This window comes from Passer domesticus, chromosome 2 (genome assembly GCF_036417665.1).
Source record: "Passer domesticus isolate bPasDom1 chromosome 2, bPasDom1.hap1, whole genome shotgun sequence".
In the NCBI taxonomy this organism is placed as follows: Eukaryota; Metazoa; Chordata; class Aves; order Passeriformes; family Passeridae; genus Passer; species Passer domesticus.
In genome coordinates, this window is record NC_087475.1 from 73,924,746 (window position 1) to 73,952,133 (window position 27,388).

A 27,388-nucleotide genomic window follows, 5' to 3' on the forward strand; every position below is an offset into this window, starting at 1 on the left:
TAGATAAGCTCTTTCAAATATTAAAGAAAAAAAAATCTCATGTCTTCTCCCTCAGAAGATGTTGTGTGCTTTATGCAACAATCCCTGTGCAAGGAGGGTCAGCAGAAAACTGCAGCAATTCCTATCACACATTGTTCCTTCCCAACACAGCAGCAGGAGCCTCTGCCACTGTGGCTCGAGTTGAGCCCGGAGTTCTTTCCATGGTGGTGGCATTCAAGCAAGCCCAGCTCAGAAACCTCTGTTCTAACCTGTCTGCTGCTCAAGGCTGGCTGTATTTTGTTCTGAAAAACCATGCCCCATGCTGGAGGGTAAGGTGAAGGGTTTGCATAAATAGAGCTGTCTTATTTTGTGCAGTGTTTGGACAGAAAACTACTAGTGATGGTTCTCTTTTCTGATTGCCCAGTTCTTCTGGTTGAGGCTTGTGTCTTTACCTGATTCTTCAGAGTACCTTGATTGTTTAAATCATCCTTGCTGGGATGATTTTCAGTTCACTGTTCCCCTGTTCAGTCCTTTGAACTAGTCTCTACTGATGGAACTGATTCCAGTAGGAGTCTGTAGTGCAGACTCAGGCATCACAATGATGGGTAGTTTTAGCTTGATTTTGTTTCCATTTCTTTCTTGGCTGCTTACTCTGATTTCTGCAATGAACTTCAGTGCAAGAGGGCATTACTGGGGGCCAGCCACAGTCAGTCTCCCTTCCAGATACTGCTGGATTCTTCCTTGTCCTCACAGATCTTTTACTGCAGTACATCTGCAAATGATCTCCTTCTTACCAAGTTACTGCTTGATTGCTGTATAAATCTACGTCTTGCTATTTATGTGTGCAATATTAAAAATTTACTTGTTTTTTATTTGTTTTGTCAGTCGGATAAGAGAAGAGAAGGAAAAAGACAATCCTAAAAGCATTCATCTGACAATAATTGCAAAGGACGTGGGAACTTGTGCATATGTAAGTGTTCTTCAGCTCAACAGGGCTCTAAATCCACATGGCTATTCACCTGCCAATCCTTTGGATATTGAGAGGTTTCCTTTGGTTTGCAATCTCCTTTAAGGATTCAGCCCCTTGAAAAGTCTTGGCATAGGCAGCCCTGAAAGGTTTGTTGCCTGTCTTTAATACACAATTTCTGTTTCAAGGGCAGTGTGCTTGGTAAGAAATACTGGTTCTGGCACATGAACTAAAGACTGTACAGTGTGAAGTCCCAGGAAACACCTCTAGTAGAATTTATGCATAAGCATCTTCAGAAATGTCAGTACAACATTCCTCTTTTTTTTGTTTGTAAAACTTATCTAATCCCAGAGCAGCCTTCATTAAATTCTGCAAAGTTGCAGTTGTTTTATTGTTTATAATAATGTTAAGTCAGTAAATCAGTGTATAAGACCACTCTGAAATTGTCTTAAGCATGTTAATTCTCTAATAATTGGTGTTGGTGAATTTATAGGCAAAGACTAGATGGTAAAGAAAGGCCATCCATAGTGTGATTTTACTTTTTGACTATATAATTTTTAACCTATTTAATCTAAATTCTTGGATGTAGCCAGTTCCATAGAGATACCCTAGCATTCAGTGATAATCCATCCATTCTTCCTCTGCTTTTTGTCATTTCTTTCTAACTGTGCTTGTGACATCTGTATTTCAAGCTCAGAATCCTAAGGAGCATGGGCAAGGGCGTAAGATATTTTCACAGAAGTTAGATTTCACTGTAAGTCTTTGCCCAATAATGATTCTCCGCTTAGAATTCTATATTTGCATAAATGTAAGCATAAAGGAGTCTGCATTATTCTTTTTTTTTCCCCAGAAAATTATTATTAAGGTAAACAATGACAGAATTGCCAGGTTGCTAAGACAAAAGTTAATAAGCAGTACTAATAATTGTGACAGTTTAAATGCAGAACTGCAGATCAAGGTCTGCTCAGGTGTAAAAGCCTATAAATCATACATGCACTCAGGTGTTGCAGTCTCGTGCCAGGGTTTGTTGGGGCTTTCTGCAGTGTCTTTTCTCCTTAGCTATAATTAGCTCTTGTGCCATATATGGTCTCTTGATACTGACAGTCCTAGGAACGACACTCTGTAGTCTAGATATTATCAGTAATAAAACAGTAGAGGAACAGATGGAAATTTTGTGATGCACATAGTTCTTATGGTGCTGTGGTTCCTGTGCTACAGCAGCTGGAGACACCCAAGAATTATTTCATTTTTGGACAGTAGGGAAGGCTGAACACAAGGTACAAACTACATTCTAGCCAAGAGCAAAACTTATGCAAATATGCTGACCTACTCCTGAGAGCCAGATGTCATTGCTTCAGGCAAATGTTAAATTTTTTATGGTATGAGCATTCAGATCTATCCTGAAGCAAGATACACAGTATTCTCACTACTTTCCTTTCATTGCCATGGCAGCTTGTTACTGCCAGAGTCTTACACAAAGGTACAGCTCAGATCTTTTTTAAATGCAAAATGTCAGGGGATTGTTTCACCTGAACATCCTATGGCCAGTATAAAACTGACGTGCTGCACAAGGTGTCGGGGTATTGCAGACTGTCTTGGGACTGGCAGTAAACATCTAGATCCCAGCTCTGCTGTCTTCTCTTCTTTAAGGTGGGCCTGGGTGGTTTGTTGCAGTGGGCTTGCCTTGGTTCTGCCAAGGCTTTAGTCTGGCCATGACCCAGCTGCAATCCTGTGTAGTGCTGGTGGCAGAGCCAAGCCAGCCTCTAAGCGTGGGTGTGTACTGCAAGCATTGGAGCAACCCACGGAGCTGAGGTACAGAGCACTGCCCAGCAGGACAGGAGCACTCCTGCCAGGCAGCAGGTGCTGAAATCTCCCTCTGGAAAGACAGCTGTGGAAAGTGGCACTTTGGCTGACACAAAGCTTGGCACTCTGTGCTGGTCACCGTAGCTGGTTACAAAGTGGGGTCTCTGCTGCTCTGTGCTCTTCCAAACTGCCTATCAGCAGATTCTGGAGGATGCTGGAAAGGTCTGTTTGAACTGGATGGAACATTACCAAGAGGAAGTGCTTCTGGTACTAAGCCAAATCTAGCTTTGAGAAATCCATGTAGAATGTGGGAAAGGTTATGGGGATGAGCAGCCTGTGTACAATTCTTTCTTACCACGGAGATCTTCAGTTGAAAAGGACAGAAATTAACAATTGATGTTTCACTGAAAAAAACACCCTGAAATGTTTCATTTTTTAAAGGAAACTTCCATGCTTTAAAATTAATCAAACCATTATGTTTCCCTTATGCAGTGTCTAAAAGTGCAGTTAGTGGTTCTGACTTCTTGCATATTTTAACGTGGAAGTCATGTCCCAGTAATTGTAATACTCTCTCTTCTGACTGAGCTGTTGGGGAAGCAGGAAGCAAATACGGAAAGTATATGGCAAAGCAGAGGAATCAAACCTTGGTCTCAGACAGCTGGACCTTTATCTATGTAGTATAATTTATTTATCAAGTAAAATTTCAACAGGATATTCTCATTTTTTCTAACAATGGATTCTATAGAGCTACTGCACTTCAGATACTCTTTGCAAATCCAAACTTTTAATGCGACTTTCTCCTTCTCTTTTTTTTCTGTTCACAGTCAAAAACCCTAAGTGTAACCAATGTTGATACAGCCAATGATGTAATTCTGATGGCCCTGCAGCAGCTGGGAATTAATGTAAGTCCTTGCACCAGTTTTAATGAGTCTTTCTTTGTAGTTACTTTTAACAATCAGATCTTCCCTTGCACTTTTTCCAAGTTTTAGGATATGAACATTAATTAAATATTTTAACGTAGTAGTCCAGAGTTATTGAAATGCAGCAGAAGTGCCTTGTTAACATATAGACCTCCAAAGATTATCGAGTGCCTTAAAAGTTTTGAGTAAGCCTCTCATCCCTGTAAGGGATCAGTCATGTTTCAAGTTGCTTTTAAATCTCCTTTGCTGAGAGGGGCATATCTTGACACAAGAGGAGATATCTTGACACAAGAAGTGAGAGTTTGATAGAGCTCCTTTTGCATGCTTCAGTGTGAACAAGAAGCCTACTGGTCTGCCTGTTAGTTGGTTTCAGAGTGTGCAGACATGCATGATCAGCTGCACTGCTCTCAAGTGTCCCAGTCAGGTACTCTAAATATCCATGGACCTTTGGAGTTATGTGATACACTAATGTAACTCGGTGATTGCATGGAATCTGAATGCACCCAATTTAAACAGTGTCCTGAAACTATTCTGGAAAAAGGCTTTTACAGAATTTATGATAATGCAGGGTAGTGTACCAGATAGATGCAGTGATCCCTGATAGATCAAGTACTGCCTCAGCTGGCTTCCTTTGCCCTAAACCAGACTAGGTAGTGCCTCAGGTGTGGTAGAGGATCAGTGCCAGGGACAAGAATTCTGGCTTCTCACTGTGTTTCACAGTGTGGCTCCAACCAGTACCACTGATCATACAGAAGCTCCAGGATGACAGCTTTTTAACTGGTCTATCAGCTTGCTGTTTGGGTAACAGGATTTTTTAAAATGTTTTACTCATTATGCATATGTGGATCTCATTGCATGGAATCTGACAGGTCTTTCCTTACCACAGCCCTGAGTGTGAAGAGTCAAATATGATGAGCAAAGTGCCACTGTTATGCTTCCCTGGGGCTTCTGGAGACTCACAGCAAAAGTTGGAGTAACCTCAGAATTTGCCTTCCCCAGCATCCATTATCCCTAATTTACACAAGCTTTTAATGCAGGAGTCTGTTCTGCTAGCTTGGCATTTCCCAGGCACAGCAATTTGTGTCTACCCATCTTGTTATTGCTCAGACATTTCATTTACACCAGGGCTGGGGCCCTGGCTCAGAATCCAGTAGTCCATTTAATTAAGGAATCTCTAGAGTCGATAGAGAGATTGCAAGGTGAAAAGGATAAAAGGTGAATTAAAATTAGGATTTTAATTGCAGATTGTCTCCCCTGCTCTGCACCAAAAATCAGGAGACTAAGTGCTATTACAACTGCAAGTCTTTATTGTGATGTGCTTCATTTTCACCCATTTTATGGGTGTCATTTGCGCTTCCTCACTTTGTGTACAGAAAAACCAGGAAAATGGTAATATTTAAAGAGAATATTTTGTGATTAGCAGGATAAGGAGCTGGTTTTGTTTCAGCATTGTGTTCTTTTGTATGTATCACAATCAACCTTTTCCTCCTCTTTACATTTTTATTTCAAGTAGAAAAAGAATGAAAGCCATATGAAAGATGTAAAATCTTGCCTGCAGAATTATTTGCCCAGCTAATACACTACATTTTTTACTGCTTCTTCATAGCAAAAAGCCTTTTTTTTTTCATTAGAGGCGTATCATAAGATTAGCAATAAAATCAAACAAGATAAATAAATTAAGCTGTAGCCTGCATAACAATCAAACACCCAGCCCCCTGGTAGGATTGTTCTGGCTGTAAGGAAGCTCTGCCTTACATGCTGTATCAAGGTTTTTTATTTCTGTCCACAGAGAACCACTTGAAAGGAGCTCCATGACTTTTCAATGGCACTTATAAAAACTACATTTCACATATTGTGTGATTAATGGGGCTATTACTTTGGCTGAGTTCACTCTGGTTTAACACATCAGGGTTTTTTCCTCTGTGGTTTCTCTGATAAAATGACAGCTAGCTCGTGCAAAATGGCATTGATCATCTGTTCCAAATTATCAAGTGGGGCAGAAGGAAGGGCCTTGGGTTTCCCAGCTTTGTAAGTACACTTGCTGACTTTTCTGGAACAGTCACATCTATCCTGACAAATGGCCTCATAAAGCCATAAAGGACAGCATTTGCAGTCAGAGATGAGCAGTCTGCCTGCTGGAACCACGCTTACTGGCCCTTCCCTTCCCTGCTTCCCCTTCACAGCAACGAACCCTTTCATATATGTCTGTGAAAGGAAAAGCAAATACCCTTTCTTGTGCTCTTCAGCTGTATTTATTTGCTCCTGGCTGCTTGCCCCGAGGCATCAGAGATGTCTCCAAAGCCTATTTATTTTCCTTCTGCCCCCTGCTAGCTGACTTAACAGCAGTGCTAATATGGGCCAGAAAGCTCTGTCAGTCAGAGAGCAAACTGCAAAGGCTTTGTTGGGTGTATCAGCATTATATCAGGTGCATGCAGCAAGTAGGAAGAGTCTCAAAAGCCTTAGGAACACTGGGTGAAGGTCCAGAAAATACAAAATAGTAGGCAAGTCTGTTTAAAAGGAGGTAGGAATTAACTTTGATCTAAGTAAATGCTGTCATGAGGTATTTATCACTTTTTATAGCCAGAAAACTTTAAGATTTTTAACTATCCTGGTTTAGTAGTGTCACCAAAAAGGGATTTAAGGTAAAATAGATCACTTTTAATGCAGTGTATTTATCCACTTTTTATTTTGTACATTTATGCTAAAGGCAATATTTAGAATTCTCTTTAATTTGATTTGATTTAAATCAGAGGTTTTCACAGCTTTTCCCAAAAATCTCACATTCCCCAGTCTTTTGAAATTTGTCTCTTTTGATGTAAATTTATCCTCTCTGCTGTACACTTTAAAGAGGGCTCAGTAGTCTTAGAGCACCATCCAGCAGTCCCAAGCCCTTCCACACATAAGGGCTGCACAAAAAGGCTGACAGCAGCCCTACAACAAGATTTTGGGGCAGCACTGAGTGCCAGGAGCCTGGGGCTGCCATTCTTGCCTCGGCATCTTTAGGGTGGGCTCAGGTCTCAGGTGAAGGTGCTCCTGCCTTGTGCTCCAGTGTCAGTCACAGGATGCTGTTGGCTCACCAGCCTGAGCTCCTCTTGCTTAGAGATGTAGGAAAGCTGTGGAGAGATGGAGCAGAGCAGTGAAGTGGGCTCTGACATCCATCCCTCTGCTGCCAGGAGGCACTCCAGTCTGAGGGAAAGAACTGGGGGCAAATCTCCCCTTTTTCTTCAGAAATGATGGGCTCCAGCACTTCTCACTCCTCAGAGCTGAACCCAGGTCACATAAACCACACTGCACATGACAGACACACTGCAGGAATTTTGCTGGTGGAACTCTTGTGCACTACAAAAGTAAAGGGGATTCCTTTGACTCTGCTGGCAAGGTGCAGATTATCATTATATTGTGAGAAACTTTATGTGAGAACCTGTCCTTCATGGCTGATTCTTAATTTTGGTTTTAAAGGGCTCTGAAAAAGACTACAAGCTATGGGTGATTTCAGGAAGAGAACATGCTCCTTACCCTCTTATTGGTAAGTTGTTTGGATTGTTTTGTTTTTCAATATTCACTCAGTGGAAGCAAGAAATAGAGAGAAGACTGAAGTTCAGTTTCCTCTTTTGTTTTGTTTTTCCTGTTTTTTCTCTTACTTCCCTATCACATGAGTTTGCCTATCTGGGGAGTTAGGGAAATGGTGATCCTTTGTTTTGAAGAGCAACTGTCTGCTTGTGTCACTAAGAGGTTGAAGAAGTTCATTTATTTCTGCCCCAGTTTTGTTGCATGAGCCCCAGTGTTTCTGCAGAGTTGGCCTTTCCAGTCACCTCCTCTTCTGGAGGTTGTCCAGCTTTCCCATATTTCTTCCTACACCTCCATAGCATTGTCCTCTCCTCAGCAAAACTCACCAGAATTTTGAGAAATGATCTTTCCTTCCACAACTCAATTTAACTGATTCAATCCTTTCCAGTCCTGTATTTCTCATCCTGCCTGACAACTCCCCTCTGATTAGGAGCAAATTAGTGCTTATTAACTTTCTAAAATGCTTTTCAAAACATTTCATGACCAGGAATTAACACACAGGTCAGAAGTGATTGGATGGGGTGGTTTGGTTTTGGCCCATGATTCGCTAAGAACAAATCTCTTTCCATTAGTGAGAACATTTCCCTGTAGAAGCCCAGCATTACTTGTGCTGCATGAGTTTGCACATGATTAGAACAAGAAAGACTTGTGGGTTTTCTGTGTTTTTCTCCTGCAAATCTAATCCCAGTAAATCTTAGCATTCCTTCTCAAAGTAACCTTAGCTACAAATGCTTCACTGGAGTCAGAAAACATTAATATTTATAAAATGTCTAACTTGTGCACCTTATAGAGAGTGCAAACTGTTTTGCCTTTGAAACATACCAGACTTTTGGTTTCTGACCATTACTGTGTATCTTCTTCAGATCAAACTACATCCATGTCTTTAAACATAAAACCAGAGAATTCAGAAATGGGAAAGGCCTTTCTAATTGACTGACTCTCACTACAAATTCAAGTTGCAATCCTTGGAAAAGAAGACTCTGACGTGAAAGTGATGCTGTTCTTGATACTTATGCAAAGGTTTATTAGATAAGGCAAACTTTTATTACAGGTGCATGTCAGAAGCAGAGTTTGACTGTGCCATAGCTTCATACTGTAATCTCAAATAACACCTCTTCCGTTCTCTTAGTGCTCAAGTCCAACTGCAAGCTAACTAAAACATCTTAGCATTGCACCCACATTTCATGTATTTAATCCACCAGGTCTTTAGACAAGTCACAAACGCATCTTTCCGGTGGCATTCATGAAAGCTGCTCCAGAAATGAATTGCCTCTGTGTAGTCCCCAAAGATGCTGGTTAAAGCCAAGCATAGCTCATTTGCATCAGCCCTGTGATTAATGTTTCCTTCCTGTTTCAGCCTCAGACAGGAGCCATAATTGTGTCTCATTTGACTGAGTTGATGGCTGTTGGACTTAACATGTTGAGGGAGGGAAGATCACTTCCACACTGGAATATTTTGGTTTTGCATGCTCAGCAGAAATTTGACGTGACTCATCCCAAAATCTCATTTCTCTCCATAATGATGTGAGCAAGCAGTACCTAAACTTTCAGTGCCACAATAAAAGCAGTAGAAAGAGTAAACACTGAATTCAGAAATAGTCACTTCTGGTTTTTTCTGACGGGCTTTTATGTGATACATCTGTAATAGATCCTATTTTACTTTTACGTCTGTTTAACTACACCAAACACGGTAACTCCCTATCTGCCAGTGTATGATTTATGCCCGTGCAAATATGGAGAAAAGCAGCAATTCTTAGATTTCTGAGAAAGTGCTGCGGGCCAGCAAGCAAAATCTGCTTTTCCTCCAGGGCAGATGGAGTTTTGCAAGTCTGCAGTGAATCCAACAGAGATTATTACGATTTCTCTTTGAACAGGACATGAATATCCCTTTGGAATTACAATGAGCCACATTCGTGACGCTATGCCCCACGGATCAAAGCACTGTGCCTGCCCCAGGCAGCTTCAGGGCCCTTTCTCGACGGAGCAGCTGCCCCAGGAGCTGCAGTGCCAGTTTGTGCTGAAGCCCAGCCAGGTGGCTGTGTGCCAGCAGCTGAACGGTACGTTGTCCTCTCACCCCACGTCCCTCCCCAGCCTGGCCACCTGGCTCTGCTGCAGAAGGCAAATGTGCCGGGCTGGGGCGCAGTGGGAAGCTCAGAGGAGCGTGCAGGTGTATCTTCCAGCTGCTCAGGGGGTTTTGCAGTGTAGCTCTCACCGATCTGAGCATGCTGTTGTATATGTGTCATCTTTGTAAGTTACATTTTGACAAGCTGCCTGTCAAGTGATTGTTCTGAAGTCAGCAAAAGAAAGACAGAATCTCTCCCCTGCAATTTTTGTGAGTCTGTTAGCTGAGCTTCTCTCTGCAGCCCTTGCTGTGCTCTGTGACAAGGCAGGGTGGTTTCATGGTTCAAGAGTCAAGGCTTTGGCACAGAATTCCCATGCAACATTTGGCAGCGTCCTTCATCTCAATAAGGTACTTAGGACTACACTCTACCTCACTGGGACTCTCAAGTGGCAAAGTTTAGGCAGGTACTTGGGTACCTAGATGAGGTGAGCAAATAGAACTTTATTTCAGTGCTCTTTGAGTAAAATAAAGAAAGTAATATTTTCTTCTGCCTTTGCCCTTGGTGCTGTAAAAATACGAGCACCTGCTCTCCGTTTTGCGCTCTGTTGTCAGCGACACAATGACTGCGCTCTACTCATGATAAACCAAATGAGGAGATAGTGACAGGATTGGGAAATTAGACTTAGGGCAAGGATACATCCCATGGTGTGTTTTTGTTGTTCTCAACACACTAGCATTCTCAGCTCAATTAGGAACTCTGCCCTACTTCACCATTAATAACTATATCATAGAAAAAATAACATCCACACTGTTATCTTGGGCACTCCCCGATACTTAAGATCAACCACAATATATGAATAGGAATAGAATCCATTTGTTATGGTTTTAGAAATTAAATACAGTGAAACTATACCAGAGTCCACTACAAATTATTCTGGAAATTGATTATATTTTATATAAATTAATTTCCTTTCCACATGCATTCATGCACCCCCCTCCCAGTAATTTGTATCATATATTACTTCATGGCATATTTTAAGAATGAGGCAATCTAGCAAAGGGGTGTAATTAGGTTTACAGGCCCTGCTTTGGCAGCTGATGTTGACTGGCAAAAGAAAATAGAAATGCAAATCAGGCCTGTAGAGTTGTAATGCAGATGTGTTATCATCAGTGCTGTGCAAGCTGCAGGAGTGGAGTGAGCCTGGCTTGGGGCAGCAGAAGCCTGGGGCAGCCTGCAGGTCATGCACAGGGACTGCACTAAATTGGAGAAAGGCTTTTAATCCATTCACCTTTCCTTCTTTCATCAGACAAAACCTGTTGAAGTGATGTGTAGGTGTAACTGCTTGAAAATCAGGTTACCTCACATACAGTGCTGTTCCTTGTGCTTTTCCTGACTGTTTTGGGTTTGGAAAATGGCAAAAATTATCTGCATGAAAGCCAAGGCTATGGTCTGGCTTTTGAACTCCAAATCAGCAAGCCAAAATGTGGGTTGGGTACCCACTGGGCACAGTGCCACATACAGGGAGAATTTACAGAGTAAATTCAGCATCTGTAACTCCACACTTCACTGCCACATGCTGTGCTGTCCTGCCTGCCATCACTTCCCTGCAGTGGGATACCACTGTGCTGTCCCTGCTGGAGGCAGCAAGGAGCAGCTGCCCAGCTCCACCAGCGTGCACCACGGTGGGACAGCAGTGTAGGTGCTGACAGGCAGGCATGACTGACAGCTGGCCCTCATGACAAGTTAGTGGCTCTGTGGACATCAAATGTGGTGGTGTAACTGCATCAGCTGTCCTGGAGGATGGTTAAAACAGTACAAGAGAGTTTTCTGTGTGGAAGAAATGGAGTGTTTCTGTGGCCTCTGCTGTGGCCTTTCAGCATGTAACAGGAATGGTCACCTACCAGTCAAACATAGCCATTAAATTATGCTCCTGAGCACATTGTTAAATAGAGCTGAAGATTCATATAGAAGTTTCTGATTAGTTTCAAGGAGAGGAAATGGCATTTCCATGGCTAGGGTATTAACTATGACTAGACATTCCCTTCATGTAAAATATGAGCAAGAAGAGGTGGCTGCTGTGAGCTCTGACCAAAATTTTCCAACAAACTGGTATTACTTTTTTTCTGATTCTGGCTTAGAATAATCCACCAGAGCAAGGCCATGAGGTCTTTGTGTGGAAGTACTTCTGCAGAGCAATAATTGGCATCTGTCTTGGCTGAGAGGAGTCTGGTCTTTTCCTAGTATTATAACTTTGCACAAGTTCAAGGAAAGAAAGTGAACACCCACCTCTTCTCATCTCCTTTTCAGCTTAAGACTTGTGAACACCCTTAAAAAAGGGGTATGAAAAGGATGAGTTTTCCTATTTTTCAGTGAATGTTAATTTTTAAGTGACAGGGCAATTCATTGCCACACAGCAGTTTTTGGCTTCTGCCCTGGTGTGCTGAAGAACACTGGCTGAGATTTCCTTCCTGTCCCAGGAGAGAGCTGCAGTTTGTTGCAATGACCCCTTGTTCACATTCTCAGTTTGAGACATGGCTTTTAAGGGAGGAACAATCAGTAAGACACTGAGAAGAGTTCCTAATTTTAAAACTCATTTCTTTCTTCACTTCTGCTATTCCTTGTTCTCCAAAATAGCATCTTGATTTTTTCTTCCACTGAGACCTACAGGGTGTACAGAAAAAACCACCAGTATGTATTTGCCATTGTGTCACTAGAACGCTGGCAAACCTTCATTTGTGAAGCAAACCTTATTCAGGTGTCAATATCTAGCTCATCTGAAGGAAAAAAATACAATTCTGAAAGTTACAGGTCAGTTATGGTCTCCCAAAATATGATGTGTCAAGTAAAGCCTAGACACTGCCAGACTTACATTTCTTGAAGCTTTGGACTGTTTAAAATGTATATCCTCATTATTTTTTATGAAAAGAATTTTTCTTCAGGCTTTCACATTCATATGTTCACATTTTGAGTTAAACTGTAACTTTTCATCCTGTAAGCATTTAATGAAAAGTCTTCCACCCATTCCCAGAGGGAGCATGATCTGGAATGGAATGATCTATAATGAAAATCACTCTTTGAGCTAAAAACCAAATTCTAATAAAGTATAGGCGAGAATAAAGTATTGGAGAGAAAAATCTGGTATTGTACCACAATCCTTAATTCTGCAAGACTTGGTTCTGGCCTCCACAACAGCAGAAATTAAAATGTTTGGAAGAACCAGCTAATTAAAATGTGTATGGGGTAGGCAAGCAACTAAATCAATGCTGATTAGCTTTGAAAACATCTCAAAAAGGAAAATTCTATCAGAATAAGTTTTTCCCAGTTAGCACTTCTGTCATAAACAGTCTGCACTCCTTTTCCCTTTAGCAGTAACCCATGCTGTTAAGAAGACTTCACAGTGGCTGATGTTGAGAAAGGTCATATAAAAACCCCCTTTTTGTGTCCCAATAGCAGTATTTCCTTCTCTCCAGCCTCCAAACAGGAGTTTCAGTTAGCACGCCTGCCTTGCTGTCTGATGAGGTTTGTTGCAATGGAGACAAGCAGAGCCCATCAGTGTGCTGCAATGCCAGCTGGAAGGCACTGATTAAAGGGCAGGCACCATCCCTGGGCCATGGTCAGCAAATGCTTGGAGTGAGGACACTGATGATGCTCCTACATTGTGGAGAAGAGAGCAAAGGCAGTGACTTTTCTTGGTTGGAAAATGCCCCATCCCATTAGTTGATTCTCTGGTGGTATTTGTGGGGAAGAGTCTCCCACATTGTCAGGAGACCTAGGATCACCCTGGACAGCATGATGAGGTGAGGGCAGTGGATTTACTCCCGTGGGTGGAAGATGAGTTATTTAGCAGAGTGCAGCTGTGTGAAGTCAGCAGACTGAGGTTTGCCATCCTGCACTTGGTGGAGAGTGCTGACATTGCTCCAGCAGTGCAGGGCAGATCCTGGTGGTGCTCTTCAGGGCATGAGTAAGGCAACACATTCAACACACACACACAGTGGTATGTACTTGGTGGATTAGGCTTAGCTGGATGCAAGGAGTTGGTTGAGTTCATGACATTTTTTCCTTTGAAACCATAGCAACCACCAAAACCCAAATACTGGAACTAGAATTGAAATGCATTTCTCATAATAAACACCTTTCTCTTTCCCCAGACTTAAGCCAAAAGTCATTTAAAAGGAAAAGATCTATCATAAATTGGGCTTTTTGGCGTGGCCCAGGCACTCACTTGGACAATGCACCCCTCTCCTCAACATCTGCTGCTCCTGGGAAGCTCTTTGGCCTCTTACTAACAACCATCTGTGAGGATGACAACCTGCCCAAACCCCTCTTGGTGAGTCCCAGGCTCAGGGTTGGGTCTTACAGTGGTGGAATGTCTCTGTGTAGTAAATGAAGATATGTTTGTAAATGGAACATTGAAATTACCCAAGGAAAGAAACAAGAAAGATTTCCATAGGGAAACCTCATTTGTGATTCCCAGCAAGAACTTTGTGGTCAGGCCCAGTTAATAACAGCTTGAGAAATGCATGTGATCAGTCGTCTGCTCTGGGCTATTTCTCCTTTACAGCCCATGCTATAAGGCTGGTTCCCTAATCCTCACTTACACAGTGTAAATAAATGCCACATTCACACATACTTTTTAAACCACTCCCAAGATCCCTGTAAAATCCCCACATCCATAAATGTCTCATCTACTGTCCCATATAGGCAGCCCACGCATGCATAAAAATGCCTGCCCATAACTAGGCAATTCCTGAGCCTTTCTTGAAGTCATTCCAGGGCAGGCAAGCACTCCTGAGTCCTCATTTTTGGTCTGACAGCACCACTGCAAAAAAATAGGTGGGAATGTGGAGACTACAGTAGCATCTTTTCATCCTGTCTTGAGGGAGCTCTGGTGCTGTGGGTGCTCTCAAAACCAGCCTGGGACCAATAAAAATGTTGTCCTAGAGCCCATTCCTAGGCATAATTGAGGCATATATGTGGCATTTTTGGTCATTAGAAGGCCCTGTTGTCAGTACAGCAGATGAAGTATTTAGAAAGTGGGAATGAGCCCTGCAGGATTGGGTCCTTGATCCTAACAGCCTGACTTCTGGCTGGGAGGAACTGCCAGAACCCCACTGAAATCAGTGGGGTCACACCAGGGTAAAAGAAGAGATGTTCTGTCTCCTAAGACAGGTGCTTGATGTGCTGCTTCATCACTGCCTGAATAGTGAATCATACCAGGATGTTCCAGGTCTTTTAGTCGTGTTTTCTTTGGAAGGAGTGTGCATTTTCATTATTTAGGTTGTTTAAATAAGCCCTCCAGAGATGGACTCTGTATGGCTATGATCACCTGATCTCTCCTTCTCTCTGTTTAAGAGATGAGCCAATGCTGCATTTCAGAAATTTCTCCAAAACAGAAATAATAGTAAATTTTTATTTGAAAAAAATCCCCGAAGTTACTAAGCATGGAATCTACGGCTTGGTAGACTTCGTGCTTTGAATTTTAAACATTATGTTTATACCACAAATAGAACTTCTGAATTCATTTAGCATCTCTGGAGAATAGAATACTGGGGAACTGAATGGGATTTACCTGCAAGAGAATAAATAGCAGGGATGAATGCTGCAGGCATGCTGGATAACTGCTTCAGAGCTTCCAGCTTGCTTTCACAGCTGAAGGGCTCTCTTTTAGCCATTGCCACACTGAATTGTTTTGCACCATAGCATCATTCATGAAATTTCATCTGGGTTTGTTAGTTTAATAGGGGCTTCCCATTTTTATCTTGTATTTTGTTCAAAACGTATTTTGAAAGGGTTTGTTCGTGTGCTAACATCCTCTGCTGTGGGACTCAGCCTGTTTTGATGGGAGAGCTCTAAATTCCTGCAAAGAGAATGAAAATGCTGACATGAGTCCTGCTGCCATGAAGGTGCTCCTCCAAAGCATCTGTACTTCCATTAATTCTTGATCTTGGACTTCTGCAAGAGTGGGAAAGAAACATGAAAAAACAAAAGCAAAAGTAATAGCTTCCATTAGACTTACTTGCTCTGCTGTGTGGCAGGAAGACCTACCTAACAGCCCAGACTAGGAAAGTCCCCAAACTCCATTCCTTATCCATTGCTGTTCACTAATTCAGTTTAATGATGATGGACCAGTGTCCCAGGACCCCCCCTCCATGTCCCTTGTCTTGCCATCATTTTTGATAACTTGGTCCTCAGGCCACTGTGTGCATGCACATAATCCCAGAGGCTGTCTGCACGTGTTTCCCCTTTCCAAGAGATAACCATGACAAACTCTACATTGCTTGGAGCAGGCCTGCAAGAGTTGACCTGCATGTCTGAGAGATGGCCCTCAGGAGACTGTAGAGAACTAAGCATCTGGCAGACATCCTGAACATGTTATCTCAGGAGAAGTTTCAGCATTTCTTTTTTTCCTTGTTTTCCTCTTATGGGAAATCTGCTTGTTTTCCCTTCTCTGTAATAAGCTGTCTACTTGTTTAATGCTATGCAGCCTCGCTGGCTTCAGGGAAGCCACAAGCTGAGCTTTATCCCTCTTGGAGTGACCTCTCAAGCAGGAGCACCTTGCCTCAGAGTTGGTTCTGCTGAAAGCCCTGAGCTGCTTGCAGAGTCTGATATTGCTCACAAGCAGCAAAGGGGTAAAAACCTGACTGATCAGCTGTAGAAGTGCAGATATATCTTAACAAACAAAGCACTTTCTAGTTTAGATAAAAATCTCCTTTTTTCAGATATCAACAGTGAAACAGAATTCTATCTGTGGTTGGTGATAATATTAACTACAATGATGAGCAGTGAGGGTCTCATATCTTTCTGCAAAGCAGTGTCTGGCTGAGGCCACTGTCAAATGCAAAGCTTTGAATTAGATAGACCACTCTCCTTTTCCCACACCACAGCGTTTATATGTTTAAATGACTTGGCTGAAACTTGCACAGGTCCTGGAAGGTCATGAAGAAAGTGCTCAGCAGTGGCAGCACAGTATTTCTGCGGGGATGTTTTCCAAAGTGAGAGCTCTAAATCACAGCTTTGCTGTGCAGTTTGGCATGGTTTGGAGAGTGAGCCTTGATTTCTGATATTTTTTAGGACTAAAAAGTTTTCAGCTGTGGCAAAAATGGCAAAACTGCATTTTAGTGGCACTGGACAATAAAATATATTTATGGGAAATCCTCTTTGCCTTTTTAATTTTTTTAGGACATGCTTTCCCTCCTTTACCAAGAGGGGCCTTCCACCAAGGGTATTTTCAGACGTTCTGGAAGTGCAAAAACATTCAAAGAGCTAAAGGAGAAGCTTGATTCAGGCACTGAAGTGGACCTGGCCCGTGAATCCATATTTGTGACAGCATCTTTGTTTAAGGTATGTGAAGAATGTTCCTGTCTCTCTTTTTGGGTGAGAGCAGCACAGATCCTGTGCTCAGCCGAGGAGAGCTTTTCTCCAGGGACAGGCCCAAAGAGGAATGAATTAACAAGAAGGGGGTGACACATCAACCTTGTGAGGATCTCCACAGGAGGCTACCACTGATTTAAGATGAGGAAGAGGAGTAGCCAGCTTGTTTTGCTGATGGCTTTCCTGAGGTCTGTGCTACAGCCTGGTCCTGTTACTCTCTGCATATGAAATACTAAAAGGCATGTTTGCAGACCTTACACATCAGTACTGCCCTACACTGCAAATCCCAGTGAGTTTATAGTGTTGCCATAAGTATTTTGATTATTTTCTCCATGCATTATGCAGTCTTGTATGTCGAAACCAATGTTCCTTGTACAAAAAAAGCATCACCCTAGCTATTTTGGGAAGCTAGGATTTGCCCCTCTTCCTAAACTGCACCAATTTTCATGCTCATGGTTGAAGTGTTAGGAAAGAGGAATAGCAGGACTATCAATGACTAGTTTGAGTACTCCATTGATTAGGGGAAGAAGGGTAGTGATGCCTTGGAGTGCTTATAATCTGGAGGTATTTGAGCTTGTCAGCTGAGAAGGAGAAACAGGGACTACAGATGAAGTTAAGTGGTAAGACAGACATTATGCAACGTCAAAATAACTGGTCTCACTGCAGATATTATAGTTCAGCAATATCAGATAAAGCATTCAAATACCTCTATTTTGACAGGAAAAGGTGGATAAAGGCCAGAAAATAATCACTTTAAGCATAATCTAAAGTGCCTCTATCTTAGATTATTTTCTTCTGGTTTTATGTGGTTATGTGTAACAATGTACTTGCCAGTGAGCGCTGTCCAAGATACATCCTCTTGTATCTGTGTATCTTATTCCTATTCCCTCACATGCCCCAGAACAGCTGTTCACGTGTTTTGTTCTTCTTTTCTCTTGATAAGGATTTTCTTCGCAACATCCCAGGCAGTATTTTATCATCCCAGCTGTGTGATAAGTGGGTCTCTGTGCTGGATCAAGGAAACAATGAAGAGAAGATAAAAAGCATCCAAAGGTAGTTATTTATATTCTCTACATTCTTTTCCTATAAATGTATATCCCAGGATCACAAGTATTCAACTTGCAATTATATATTTTTTAACAAGAACAAGAACATCTCTTTGACACCCTCCCTGGTTTAATTAGTGGACCACGTTACCCTGTTTCTGCATTTCCATTATTTTGACTTGTGTATATCTATGGAAAGTGGTCACTAAAGTGAAGAATTCTGTTTTTATATGTTTTCAGGTTATTAGAACATCTCCCCAGAGCTAATGTTGTTCTCTTGCGTTACATCTTTGGAGTACTGCATGGAATAGAAATGCGATCTGAGGAGAACCAGATGAATGCCTTTAATCTAGCTGTCTGCATTGCACCTAGCCTGCTCTGGCCTCCTGTATCCTCCACTCCTGATATAGAAAGTGAATTTATTAAAAAGGTGAGAAACACTTCGGTGTAGCACCAAACCAAACCAACCTTCATCCCATTCAACCAGGCTGTTGGTTGCAAACATGAGAACACTCAGTACTTCCTCAAATCAGGATTTGTCCTCTTATCAGGCCTCCAGCAACATTCATCAATCCATTCTCATAACCTTCCTGGAAGAAGGGGAGAGAGGTCATAAAGCAATGCCCAGTGTATCAGCAAAATGCTTCTCTCATCAAGATCTCTGGTTGTGGTGATCTTGGAACAGAACAGAGTAGAATGGAAAATATGTTTACAAGGATGTGTACCAGGACAGTTTATCAGGCCCAGGAGACTGAGAGAATAGTTCCTGGCTGCCTTCATAGATGACACTTCGCTCCTGTTCCTCATCTGTATGGTGAGCTTGTCCTGAGTTGAGTAATAGAAGATCTGATATCTCTCTCACATTGCTTTGTTGCAGATTTCTAGTCTGGTACAGTTCCTCATTGAGAATTGCTGCAGGATTTTTGGAGATGAAATTACCTCCCTCTTTGGAGAAATACTGATGACATGCAAGAGAGAGAACAGCTCAGGTAATGCAGATTGATGTTTCGATCCTATTAAGACAGATAAACTCAGCCAGGCAAAAGATCAGTATATTCCATGGAAGAAGGCTGTTCCTTCTTCATGTGGTGTTCCCAGGTACTCCTGTTCTCTTTCCATTCAATTCCCCAAAGAATTGGTCAACTTACCCTAGACCTGGATCATATCACAAAATGCTTTCACAAAGACTCTTGCTCCTATACCAGTCATCTGAACCACTACGGTTAAAAAAGGAGGGAGGGGAAACAAAGAAAACAAAAAAAGAAAAATCTAGTGAAGGTTTCCTCTCAAATCTAGCTTGTGTTTTCCCAAAATATCAGGAGGTCAGTCATGAACAATGGTCATAATACAGCTGTCACACCATTACATTAGGGTTGAAAGTGTCTGTTCACTATCAAAAGAGAGAGATCTCCAGAGTTTCAATGGGACATCCAGATTTTGCTGCTAGCACAGAAAAATCATGGAACTGGGGACTGAAAGTGTTTGACAGACTAGCTGACAGAGTTTTCCAGATTATCATTAATGCTTTTTTACTCTCCAACCCTCTGATTTTCACTGGAGTTTTGTGTCTCTCCTTGAAGTATTTCTAAAGCAGCATTTTTTGTAAAATAAATTTTGTCACAGGTGGCCTGCACTGAAAGTGGTAATAGCACTTGTGTCAGCATGTCTGACTGACTGTGTGTGGCTATTTCAAACTCCTCATGCTCTGCCTCCAGAGAGATTGGGTGAAATTTGGCCTGCCCCCTCCCCAGGAGGGAAGCACACGGGATCTGCTGTGCTGGGATGTGCTGGCAGTGAGAGCTGAGACCCACGACAGGTCACAGCAGCTGAACGAGCAGGCACTGAGGCGTGGTGACTGCCCGGGCATGAACTGTGTCTGCTGCAAATGTGAGATAAGGCAGCTTAGCCTAACCCAGAGCAAAAGAAATTTAATGTAATTCCAATTATTGCAGGTACAGGATAGGGTCCAGGTGTGCAGTGCTCAGTGCAAATGAGGTGGCTGTTTAAGCCTAAAACTTCACACTGTTGCTCTTAAAAATACTGTATTTTCTGGAAGAAGTAGAGGTAAGAAGTATACCCTGTTATCTTCATTTGTCTAAAAGAAGGATATAAAGATTAAACGTTGCTTTCAATATTCAGTAATGAAAAGAAAAAATAAATACATTATCAATATATGTATATCATATATATATATATCTATGTATATAAATTATTGTTTGCAGCTGGATTAGCTACTATCTACTTTAAAAAAACAAACCAAAGCAAAATCACAACAAAAACCCCCTAACTCTTACTTGTGCCATTATCCTGTATTTCTTGACTGAACAGTAGCTTAGTACCCACTAGAGCTTCTCCAGTTCAATATTAAGAGAGTAATTTTTAATGAAATTATTAGTACTTTTGCTTGAAGAATCTTTAAAGGGCAAATGCTCCTGAAAGTAAAGGATACTTTCCAGAAAAAAAAAAAAAGGCAAAAAAAAAAAAAAGCAGCAGCTTGTAAAGAGGGTGCTTCAGTCACTGATGTGTTAACACTTGGTTTGTCCTTGCAGATGTTGCTTCTCTTCATCAGAATGACTCTTCCTATGACAGCCTGGAAAATGAGGCGAATGATGAAGCTGACTCTTCCTCCAGTGACTGGATTAAAACCCGTGATCAGGATTACAGAAGCAGGGAGTCTGTCTTCACTCTGAGCGATGGCGATTCGGAGCAGACGGAGGTGGATGAAATCCAAAGCCAGACCAAACTGAAGCAGTTGGAAATTTCTGACGACGCGCACCCGAAGTTTTCCTTGCAAGAAAACTCAAAGGAGTCTCCCTACTCCAGCGGTTTCCCCTCAGCGGCTACCTCGGGTGCTCCCAAGACTGTGAGGAGGCAGCGGCGCTGCTCCGAGCCCGCAGTCGGCCTGCAGAGCTCCAGCTCGGCCCGCGCCGCGGCCGGGCGCGAGAAGGCCGCGCGCAAAGCCAGCTGTGACGTTGTGCTGTCCCACGGAGACGAAGAGTGTCTCTGCCAGCGCCAGTCCTTGCAGCTGGAAAGGCAAAAGCTCGGCAATCAGGGCTTGCTTGTAGGGATTGACGTTGGTAAAAGTGACAGCACAAACAAAAACGTTGAGAGGAAAGACCTGTTTCATTGTCTCCTGCCTCCAACGCCAGAGGGATTAAATACTTGCTCAGGATTTAGCTCTTTTAGCCAGTCTTCCTCTGGGACATCTCCATCTGTGTCGTCAATTTGCTCCCTGGACAGTGCTTTCTCCCAGTTTTCAGACCAGGCTCTGTTTACCTTAAGTGAAACTTCCTCCCCTTTCGATAGCACTTTCCAGTTGCTAAAGAAACACGAGGACGCTGCTGCTGCTGCTCTGGCTGATGACTGTTTCCTGCCACCTACCACAGTGCCACCATCTCCACAACCTACTGACACTGGGGCTGAGAGGGGCTTGGTGGGGCCCAGCAGCAGGTCAGCACCCCTGAAACCTACTGATGGAGTCGAGGGCTGTTTCATTAAGCCTGACCTTTGGCCATTGCCTCTGAAAGTCACTGGGAGAGACGGACTTCACGATCAAAGAGATGGTCTAGAAAAGCATTACAGCAATCCAAAGTTTGAAGAGACTGACCAAAGCTTTTTGCAGAGGAATCTTAATGCTTAAAATAAACACCATAAAGAAAATGCCTTTGGTGTTGATGTGTGTTCATTTTAAGTTTAACATCCAGATTGTTCAAATTTAATTGAGCAGTCCCTGGACTCACAGGTTTTCTTTTTTTTAGGAAACCGAGTAATGTTCCAATATAAAGCTTTGAGGGAACATTGCAGGAATAATAAAAATTGCTGAGAAGCAAGCTGAAATCTCCTGAAAATGTGGAAGGGACCCAGGAGGTAACTAAGGCCAGTGTCCTGTTCCCTGACCCTGCGAGGGCAGCGGGCTGCCTGCTGGGCCTCTCTCCTTGACCACTCGAGTGTTGAGCCTTGAGATGTGAGTCCCAGTCCTTTGTGCTTTTGATGTAGCGTGCAAAGTCAGCATAGCTTCCATAACTGTGGTATTATACTACTGTTCTGAAACTGATAAATATGACCTTCATTGTCCTCCAAGGAGTAAGTGTGTTGTTTTCTGTATGTTTATACAGTATGTTTGATAGGTGTAGTTATTTCTTTCACGCTGCAAAAGAAAGAAAAAAGTAAACCCAAAAATATGTAAAGGGAAACGCTGAATCTTGTAACTAACACCTTGCAACTCTGTGTTTCATTTATTGTGCTTTGTTGGCTGTTCTGTTCATGTTTAAGTTGTGAATAGTTTCTTAACATTGCTGTAAATGGCATTATGTATTATTGCAAGCAGAACACGTGTAATTTTATTATGCAACATCTAAAACATAAAACCACAGAATGGATTGGTTTGGAAAGGACCTTAAAGATCATCCAGTTCCAACCTCCTGCCATAGAGACAGGGATACCTCAGAGTATCTCGCTCAGTTGCTCAGAGTCCCATCCAACCCAGCCTTGAATACTTCCAGGGATGGGGCATCCATAACTTCTTGGGCAACCTGTTCTAGTGCTTCACCACTCTCTGAGTAGAATTTCTTCCTAATCTAATCCTGTTCTCTTTTAATTTAAAACATTGCCCTTTGTCCTGCTGCTATCTGACCTCATAAAAAGTCACCTCCCTTCTTTTTAGAAGCTCCCTTAAGGTAGTAGAAGGCCTAAGTGATGTCTTCCTGTAGCCTCCTCTTCTCCAGGCTTAACAATCCCAACTCTTTCAACATTTCCTCGCAGAAGAGGTTTTCCTTTCCTCTAATGTTCTTTATGGTCCTTCTCTGAACTCCCTCCAGCAGTCCCTGTGCTCCCTGTGCTGGGAGCCCAGAGCTGAAGCAGCCCTGCAGGTGGGCTCTGAGCAGAGCAGAGGGGCAGAATCCCCTCCCTGGCCCTGCTGCCCACCACTGGATGCAGCCCAGGGCACGTTTGGCTCTCTGGGCTGTGAGAGCACACTGGCAGCTCGTGGCCAGCCTCTCACCCTCCAGCACCTGCAAATCCTTCTTGGCAGGGCTGCTCTCAGTGAGTTCTTCTCCCAGTCTGTACCTGTATCTGGGCTTGTCCTGACCCAGGGCAAGGTGCAGCACCTTGCACTTAGACTTGCTGAGCCTCCTGACGGTCTAATGGGCCCACTTCTCAAGTTTGTCCAGGTCCCTCTGGGTGGCATCCCGTCCTTCTGTTGTGTCAACTGCACCTCTCAGCATCCTGTCACCTGCCAACCTGCCGAGGGTGCACTCGGTCTCACTGTCTGTGTCCTACATCATATAATATATTGGAGTAATGCATTATCTAAATGCTTTGAGTTTGTATAATATATCCTGTTAAATTTTGCTATTATATATGTTCTGAAAAAAATGTGTATTTTTGTACTTGCAAAAAACTGCTGCTAATTTTACAAGTTCTGTTTTGTTGTTATGGCACTGGTATTGATGTGTATGCATTCAATGCTATATATTAAATATTATTTGTTATGTCATAAATTCAGTTTATATTCTGTGGAATTTTTTTTATGTGTCAGTTCTACAAGCTATTGCTGAAGCAGAATTCCCTATGATACCACTGCAAATCTTGTGTGAGAAAGGACTGAAGCATTTTCCTTCCTACTGCGCGTCATCATCCCATTCATTTTTGTAAATTCCAGTAATTCTCAAGTAAGAATTCCACTCTTTGTCTCTTCATCTAGTGGTAGGAGGATGTTTTCAACTAATGGGATTGAGTCAACAATATGGAGGTAAAGAGAGATCTCATGGGATAATACCTGTTAGGATTGGGAACAAGGAAAGGAGTGGAGTAAACCAATGAACGAGAGCAAGATTTATTCTTTAATATTAGCAGGTTCTTCTTTTTCATATTCAGCTGTTTTAATGACAACAGTGGTATGCAGAATCTGATCTGTAGCAGTCACCTTGCAAAGGTAAAATACTTGGTATGCATTTTGAGACCTGTCATCTAACAGCCCTACATATACACCTCCTTCAAAACAAACAAAGAAAAGACTGATTGATGTGATGCTATTTTGAAATAAAACAGCTACTCTGCATTTCCATTTCTATTCAAAACAGTAAAAAGCATATTGCCATGCTGCCAAGATTGCATCGAGTAGCAAATACTGATTCATTGCATCAATAATAAAGCTTTAGAAAATCTCCAGTCTCTGCAACATAAATTTTCTGTCCTGCACGTGGTACCCTCCTACAAGTCATTTATCTCTGCTGTCTGAAAAGAGTACATCTGAGTGTGCTTGGATGTAAAGGGAGCTATGTGTCTGCTTTTGAGCAGTAGCTAATGCTGGAGTGATTTCAGCTTTAAATGTATGGCAGACAAGCTGGATGTAGACCCAGCACAATTTGAAATGCACTTGTGTCTTATAAGACACACACCCTGCTGTAGGAATGTAGGAGAATGCCCCCTAATGACAGAGTGGCAAAGCTAGCCTTTGTCCCCCAGAAAAGGAAAGAAGCCCAGAAGTTTCTCCCAACGATCAGGTGAAAAGCCACCTTATAGGACCCCAGAGACTTCACTAAAACCTTAGGGTCACCTAATTGGATAGAAGCCAATAAGTCCCACCTGGCCCACCAAGTAGAAAAGAAGAAAACAAAAGAGCCACGAGGCTTTTGTGAAGGTGTTTGTACCAGGGGCAGACCTCTGTACCTGGCTCGGATTTTGTTTGTTATTTCTTCTGTTATTAAACCTCTTTGTTTCTAACACTGCAGCTGAAGCCATCCTGCTCATTATTTGCCTCCAAAGGTAATAGCTAAGCTATCCTTGGGTGAATTAGGTTCCCTTTTGAAGGCTCATAAAACCCTGGCCCGACAAAACGGAACCTAATACCCTGCTGCTGCACAAGGCGTGTTCTGTGACAATCACTAAAAAGAGCACTAATGGGGAAAATCACTGCCTGCAGCACCTCTGGGCTGCAGCATACAGTGAGGGAATTAAATGCTGCTAAGACCCAACATGGATCACACTGAATGTTTTTAGAGTGTCAGAGGCAGCTCTGAGCACTGCAGTAAGCATTCCCCTGGCTCTGCTGTGGGTCTCCTACACAGGCTCCAGGTGGATCTCTGCATCCCCATGGATCTCCATGGGCTGCAGGGGCACAGCTGCCTCAGCATGGGCTGCTCCAAGGGCTGCAGGGGAATCTCAGCTCAGTGCCTGGAGCCCCTCCTGCCCTCCTCTGCACTGAGCTGGGAGTCTGCAGCGCCATTTCACATATTCTCACTCCTCTCTCCAAGTGCCAATGTGCATTTTTTTGCCTTTCTTTAACCCTGTTATCCCAGCTGCTGGCTTCAGCCATGACCAGCAGCAGGACCATCTTGGAGCAGGCTGGCATTGGCCCTGTTGGATACAGGGAAGCTTCTGACAGCATTTCACACACACCCCCACCCACATTCTCCTGTAGCCCCCTGCCATGCACATCCAATGCATTCTGTGAGAAGGTGGTGGGCTGGAGGTGGCCCCGAGCACTGAGCCCCCACTTCTGCCCTGGCTGCAGCTGAGTGTCCCCCCTGTTCACTGTGGGTCACCTGTCCCCATAAACTCCATGTAAGCCTGTCTCCATAAACTAGGGTGGCTGCTTTGGGGGAGCTGCTCAAGTTTTTGTGAAAAATGGTAGGTGAGATGTTTCCCAAATGCTTACTTCTTTGGTGAAGTACCAAAACCTCACAGAAAAAAAAAAAACATAAAACAAAAAGATGAGTGAGTTAGGGAAGAAACAGCAGCTGTGACTTCTCATTTACTGCTATCAAAGACAGAAAATGAAGCAAACTGACAAATTACCTCACTACTTGGACTTTCTGTCCCACAGGGGTTAATGTTCTCATTGTTAATGAGCATCCTGCCTCTGTTTCACAAGCACTAGCCATCATTCCTTTCAGGTAATTTCAGAGATTACTATAATGTAAATTTAGATCAGTTTGTTCTCAGCCTGCTTTGAAAGTTTTTTCAATTTTTTGGTTTGGTGATTTTTTGGGTTTTTTTTGTGGGGTCTTCCATTCTTCTTCAACCGCATAAATGCTATTGCTTCATCCCTGCAAGTTTTATCTTTCTAGCACAGCCCAATTCAGAAGAAGGGAAGACATGCACCATCTAATCCTTGTCTAAAGGAGCTTGTAGAGCTCAAGAAATTATAGATCTAGGAAATGAAGCATGACCTTTAAACTGAAGGTGTCACTCTATCCAAAACTCTGAATCACTGGACTTCTGTTAATAGCTGCCGTTTCACACCCTGTTTTTTTCTGGGGACATATGTGGTCCCCAGACCTGGTAGTTGACATCTCATTTCTAGATCTACTCATTATCTACTCTATGATATTGGACAAACTTCTTCGCCTCCTCTGCTGCCTGTTTTGCACCACTTGCCTTTTCTCACATCATGTGCCCAAGAGTATTGATGGTGATGTCTTAAATAACCCAGAAAAGGTCTAAGAAACCAGAAAAGGCTGTGGTCTTATATCCAGTCTTCAGGTTGTCCCAATAAACATATATTTGGAGCAGAGACTAAGATACTTTTCCCTCAGTATCTAGCATTTCTCCATATCCTGTGTTTGGACTACCTGACCATGCCTAAGGACATAGCCTCAGTCCAGACACCTGTGGCCATCCTCAAGCACTCACATCTGGAGGGTGACCCAAGGCACCAGCCGCACTGGGAAAAGCCGTGTGGGAAGGGCCTGATGTGGGAAGAGGCTGAGCAAGGGGCTGGTTTGCAAAAAACAAATTTTTGGCATTTGTGCACGGCCACTTCCGCGTGGAAGAGTCCTTCGCTCCTGCCAAGTGTGAGAGGCACTGGAGCGTGATGTCTGCCGGCTGAGCAGAGCCTCACACCAGCGTCAGGGGAAGGGAGGCAGCTCTCCCTGCCGCAGACGTGCTCGCATGGTTTCACTCGCTCCCAGGATTTGTTACCAACATCTCTGCATTGAGGCCACTGTCGAGCTAAACTGATTGACCCCCCGGTGTCCAAAGGGGAAGATTCTTTGGTTAAAGGTGTTGGATATTTCTGTTAAAGCATGGTTGGCACACAAGGCCTAAAGGTTTAGGACATCGTTTGTGTTTCATAAATATGCACAGTGCAGTCTGGACTGTCATTTTTCCTTGATAGTAGGTTTGCTCCAGGCCCTGTTTTGTCGGTTTCATTGTGGCTTCACTGCAAATGTCAGCAGTTCCTCGAGGACAAGTACTCGGTAGCTGCTGCCAGTTTCATTAAGTTAAATATTTCAGAATTTAGCCATTCTGTGACCCTGCATGGGAGAGGCGTTTCCAGTACAGAAATTATTTCTCTGCACTTGATTCTCATGTCACAAACCATTTCTGTCAATGTACTACAAATCTGCTCTCAGTCTGGGCAATAATTCTGATATGACCATTGAAGGCAAGGCTCTCATCCTCCTCCTCCTCTTGGCTTTTTAGAGTTTCCACAGGGTTCCCAGCTGTCCCAGAGGCTGGGATGGGTAGGGGGGCTCGGTGGTCTGCCAGCCAGGGAGGGAAGGGACAGGAATGTGCTGCCAGGGTGCACAGCTGAGGCTACACCATCCCAGCTGAGGGTTCAGACAGTGACCTGACCGTGAGGGCTGATAAAGACAGAGTGACCTGTCTTTAAAGAAAGTGGAGAGTGACCCACTGGTGACTGAAGCCTGCACTCAAGAGGATCCCCAC

At 43.1% G+C, this 27,388-nt stretch overlaps 1 protein-coding gene across 3 annotated transcripts in view; it reads left to right on the plus strand.

The window, feature by feature from the left end:
• Positions 1-23,214, plus strand: part of ARHGAP20 (Rho GTPase activating protein 20) — a 57,865-nt gene extending 34,651 nt beyond the window's left edge. For all 3 annotated transcript variants that reach the window (XM_064409320.1, XM_064409321.1, XM_064409319.1), the window contains 10 exons: positions 865-949; positions 3,574-3,651; positions 7,129-7,195; positions 9,111-9,293; positions 13,448-13,626; positions 16,479-16,640; positions 17,614-17,723; positions 17,957-18,146; positions 18,594-18,705; positions 20,266-23,214. In XM_064409320.1, the coding sequence (XP_064265390.1) occupies positions 865-949; positions 3,574-3,651; positions 7,129-7,195; positions 9,111-9,293; positions 13,448-13,626; positions 16,479-16,640; positions 17,614-17,723; positions 17,957-18,146; positions 18,594-18,705; positions 20,266-21,356 (2,257 nt within the window). In that variant the 3' untranslated portion in view covers positions 21,357-23,214. The remainder of the gene's footprint in view (positions 1-864; positions 950-3,573; positions 3,652-7,128; positions 7,196-9,110; positions 9,294-13,447; positions 13,627-16,478; positions 16,641-17,613; positions 17,724-17,956; positions 18,147-18,593; positions 18,706-20,265) is intronic.
• The last annotated feature ends 4,174 nt before the right edge of the window (positions 23,215-27,388 follow it).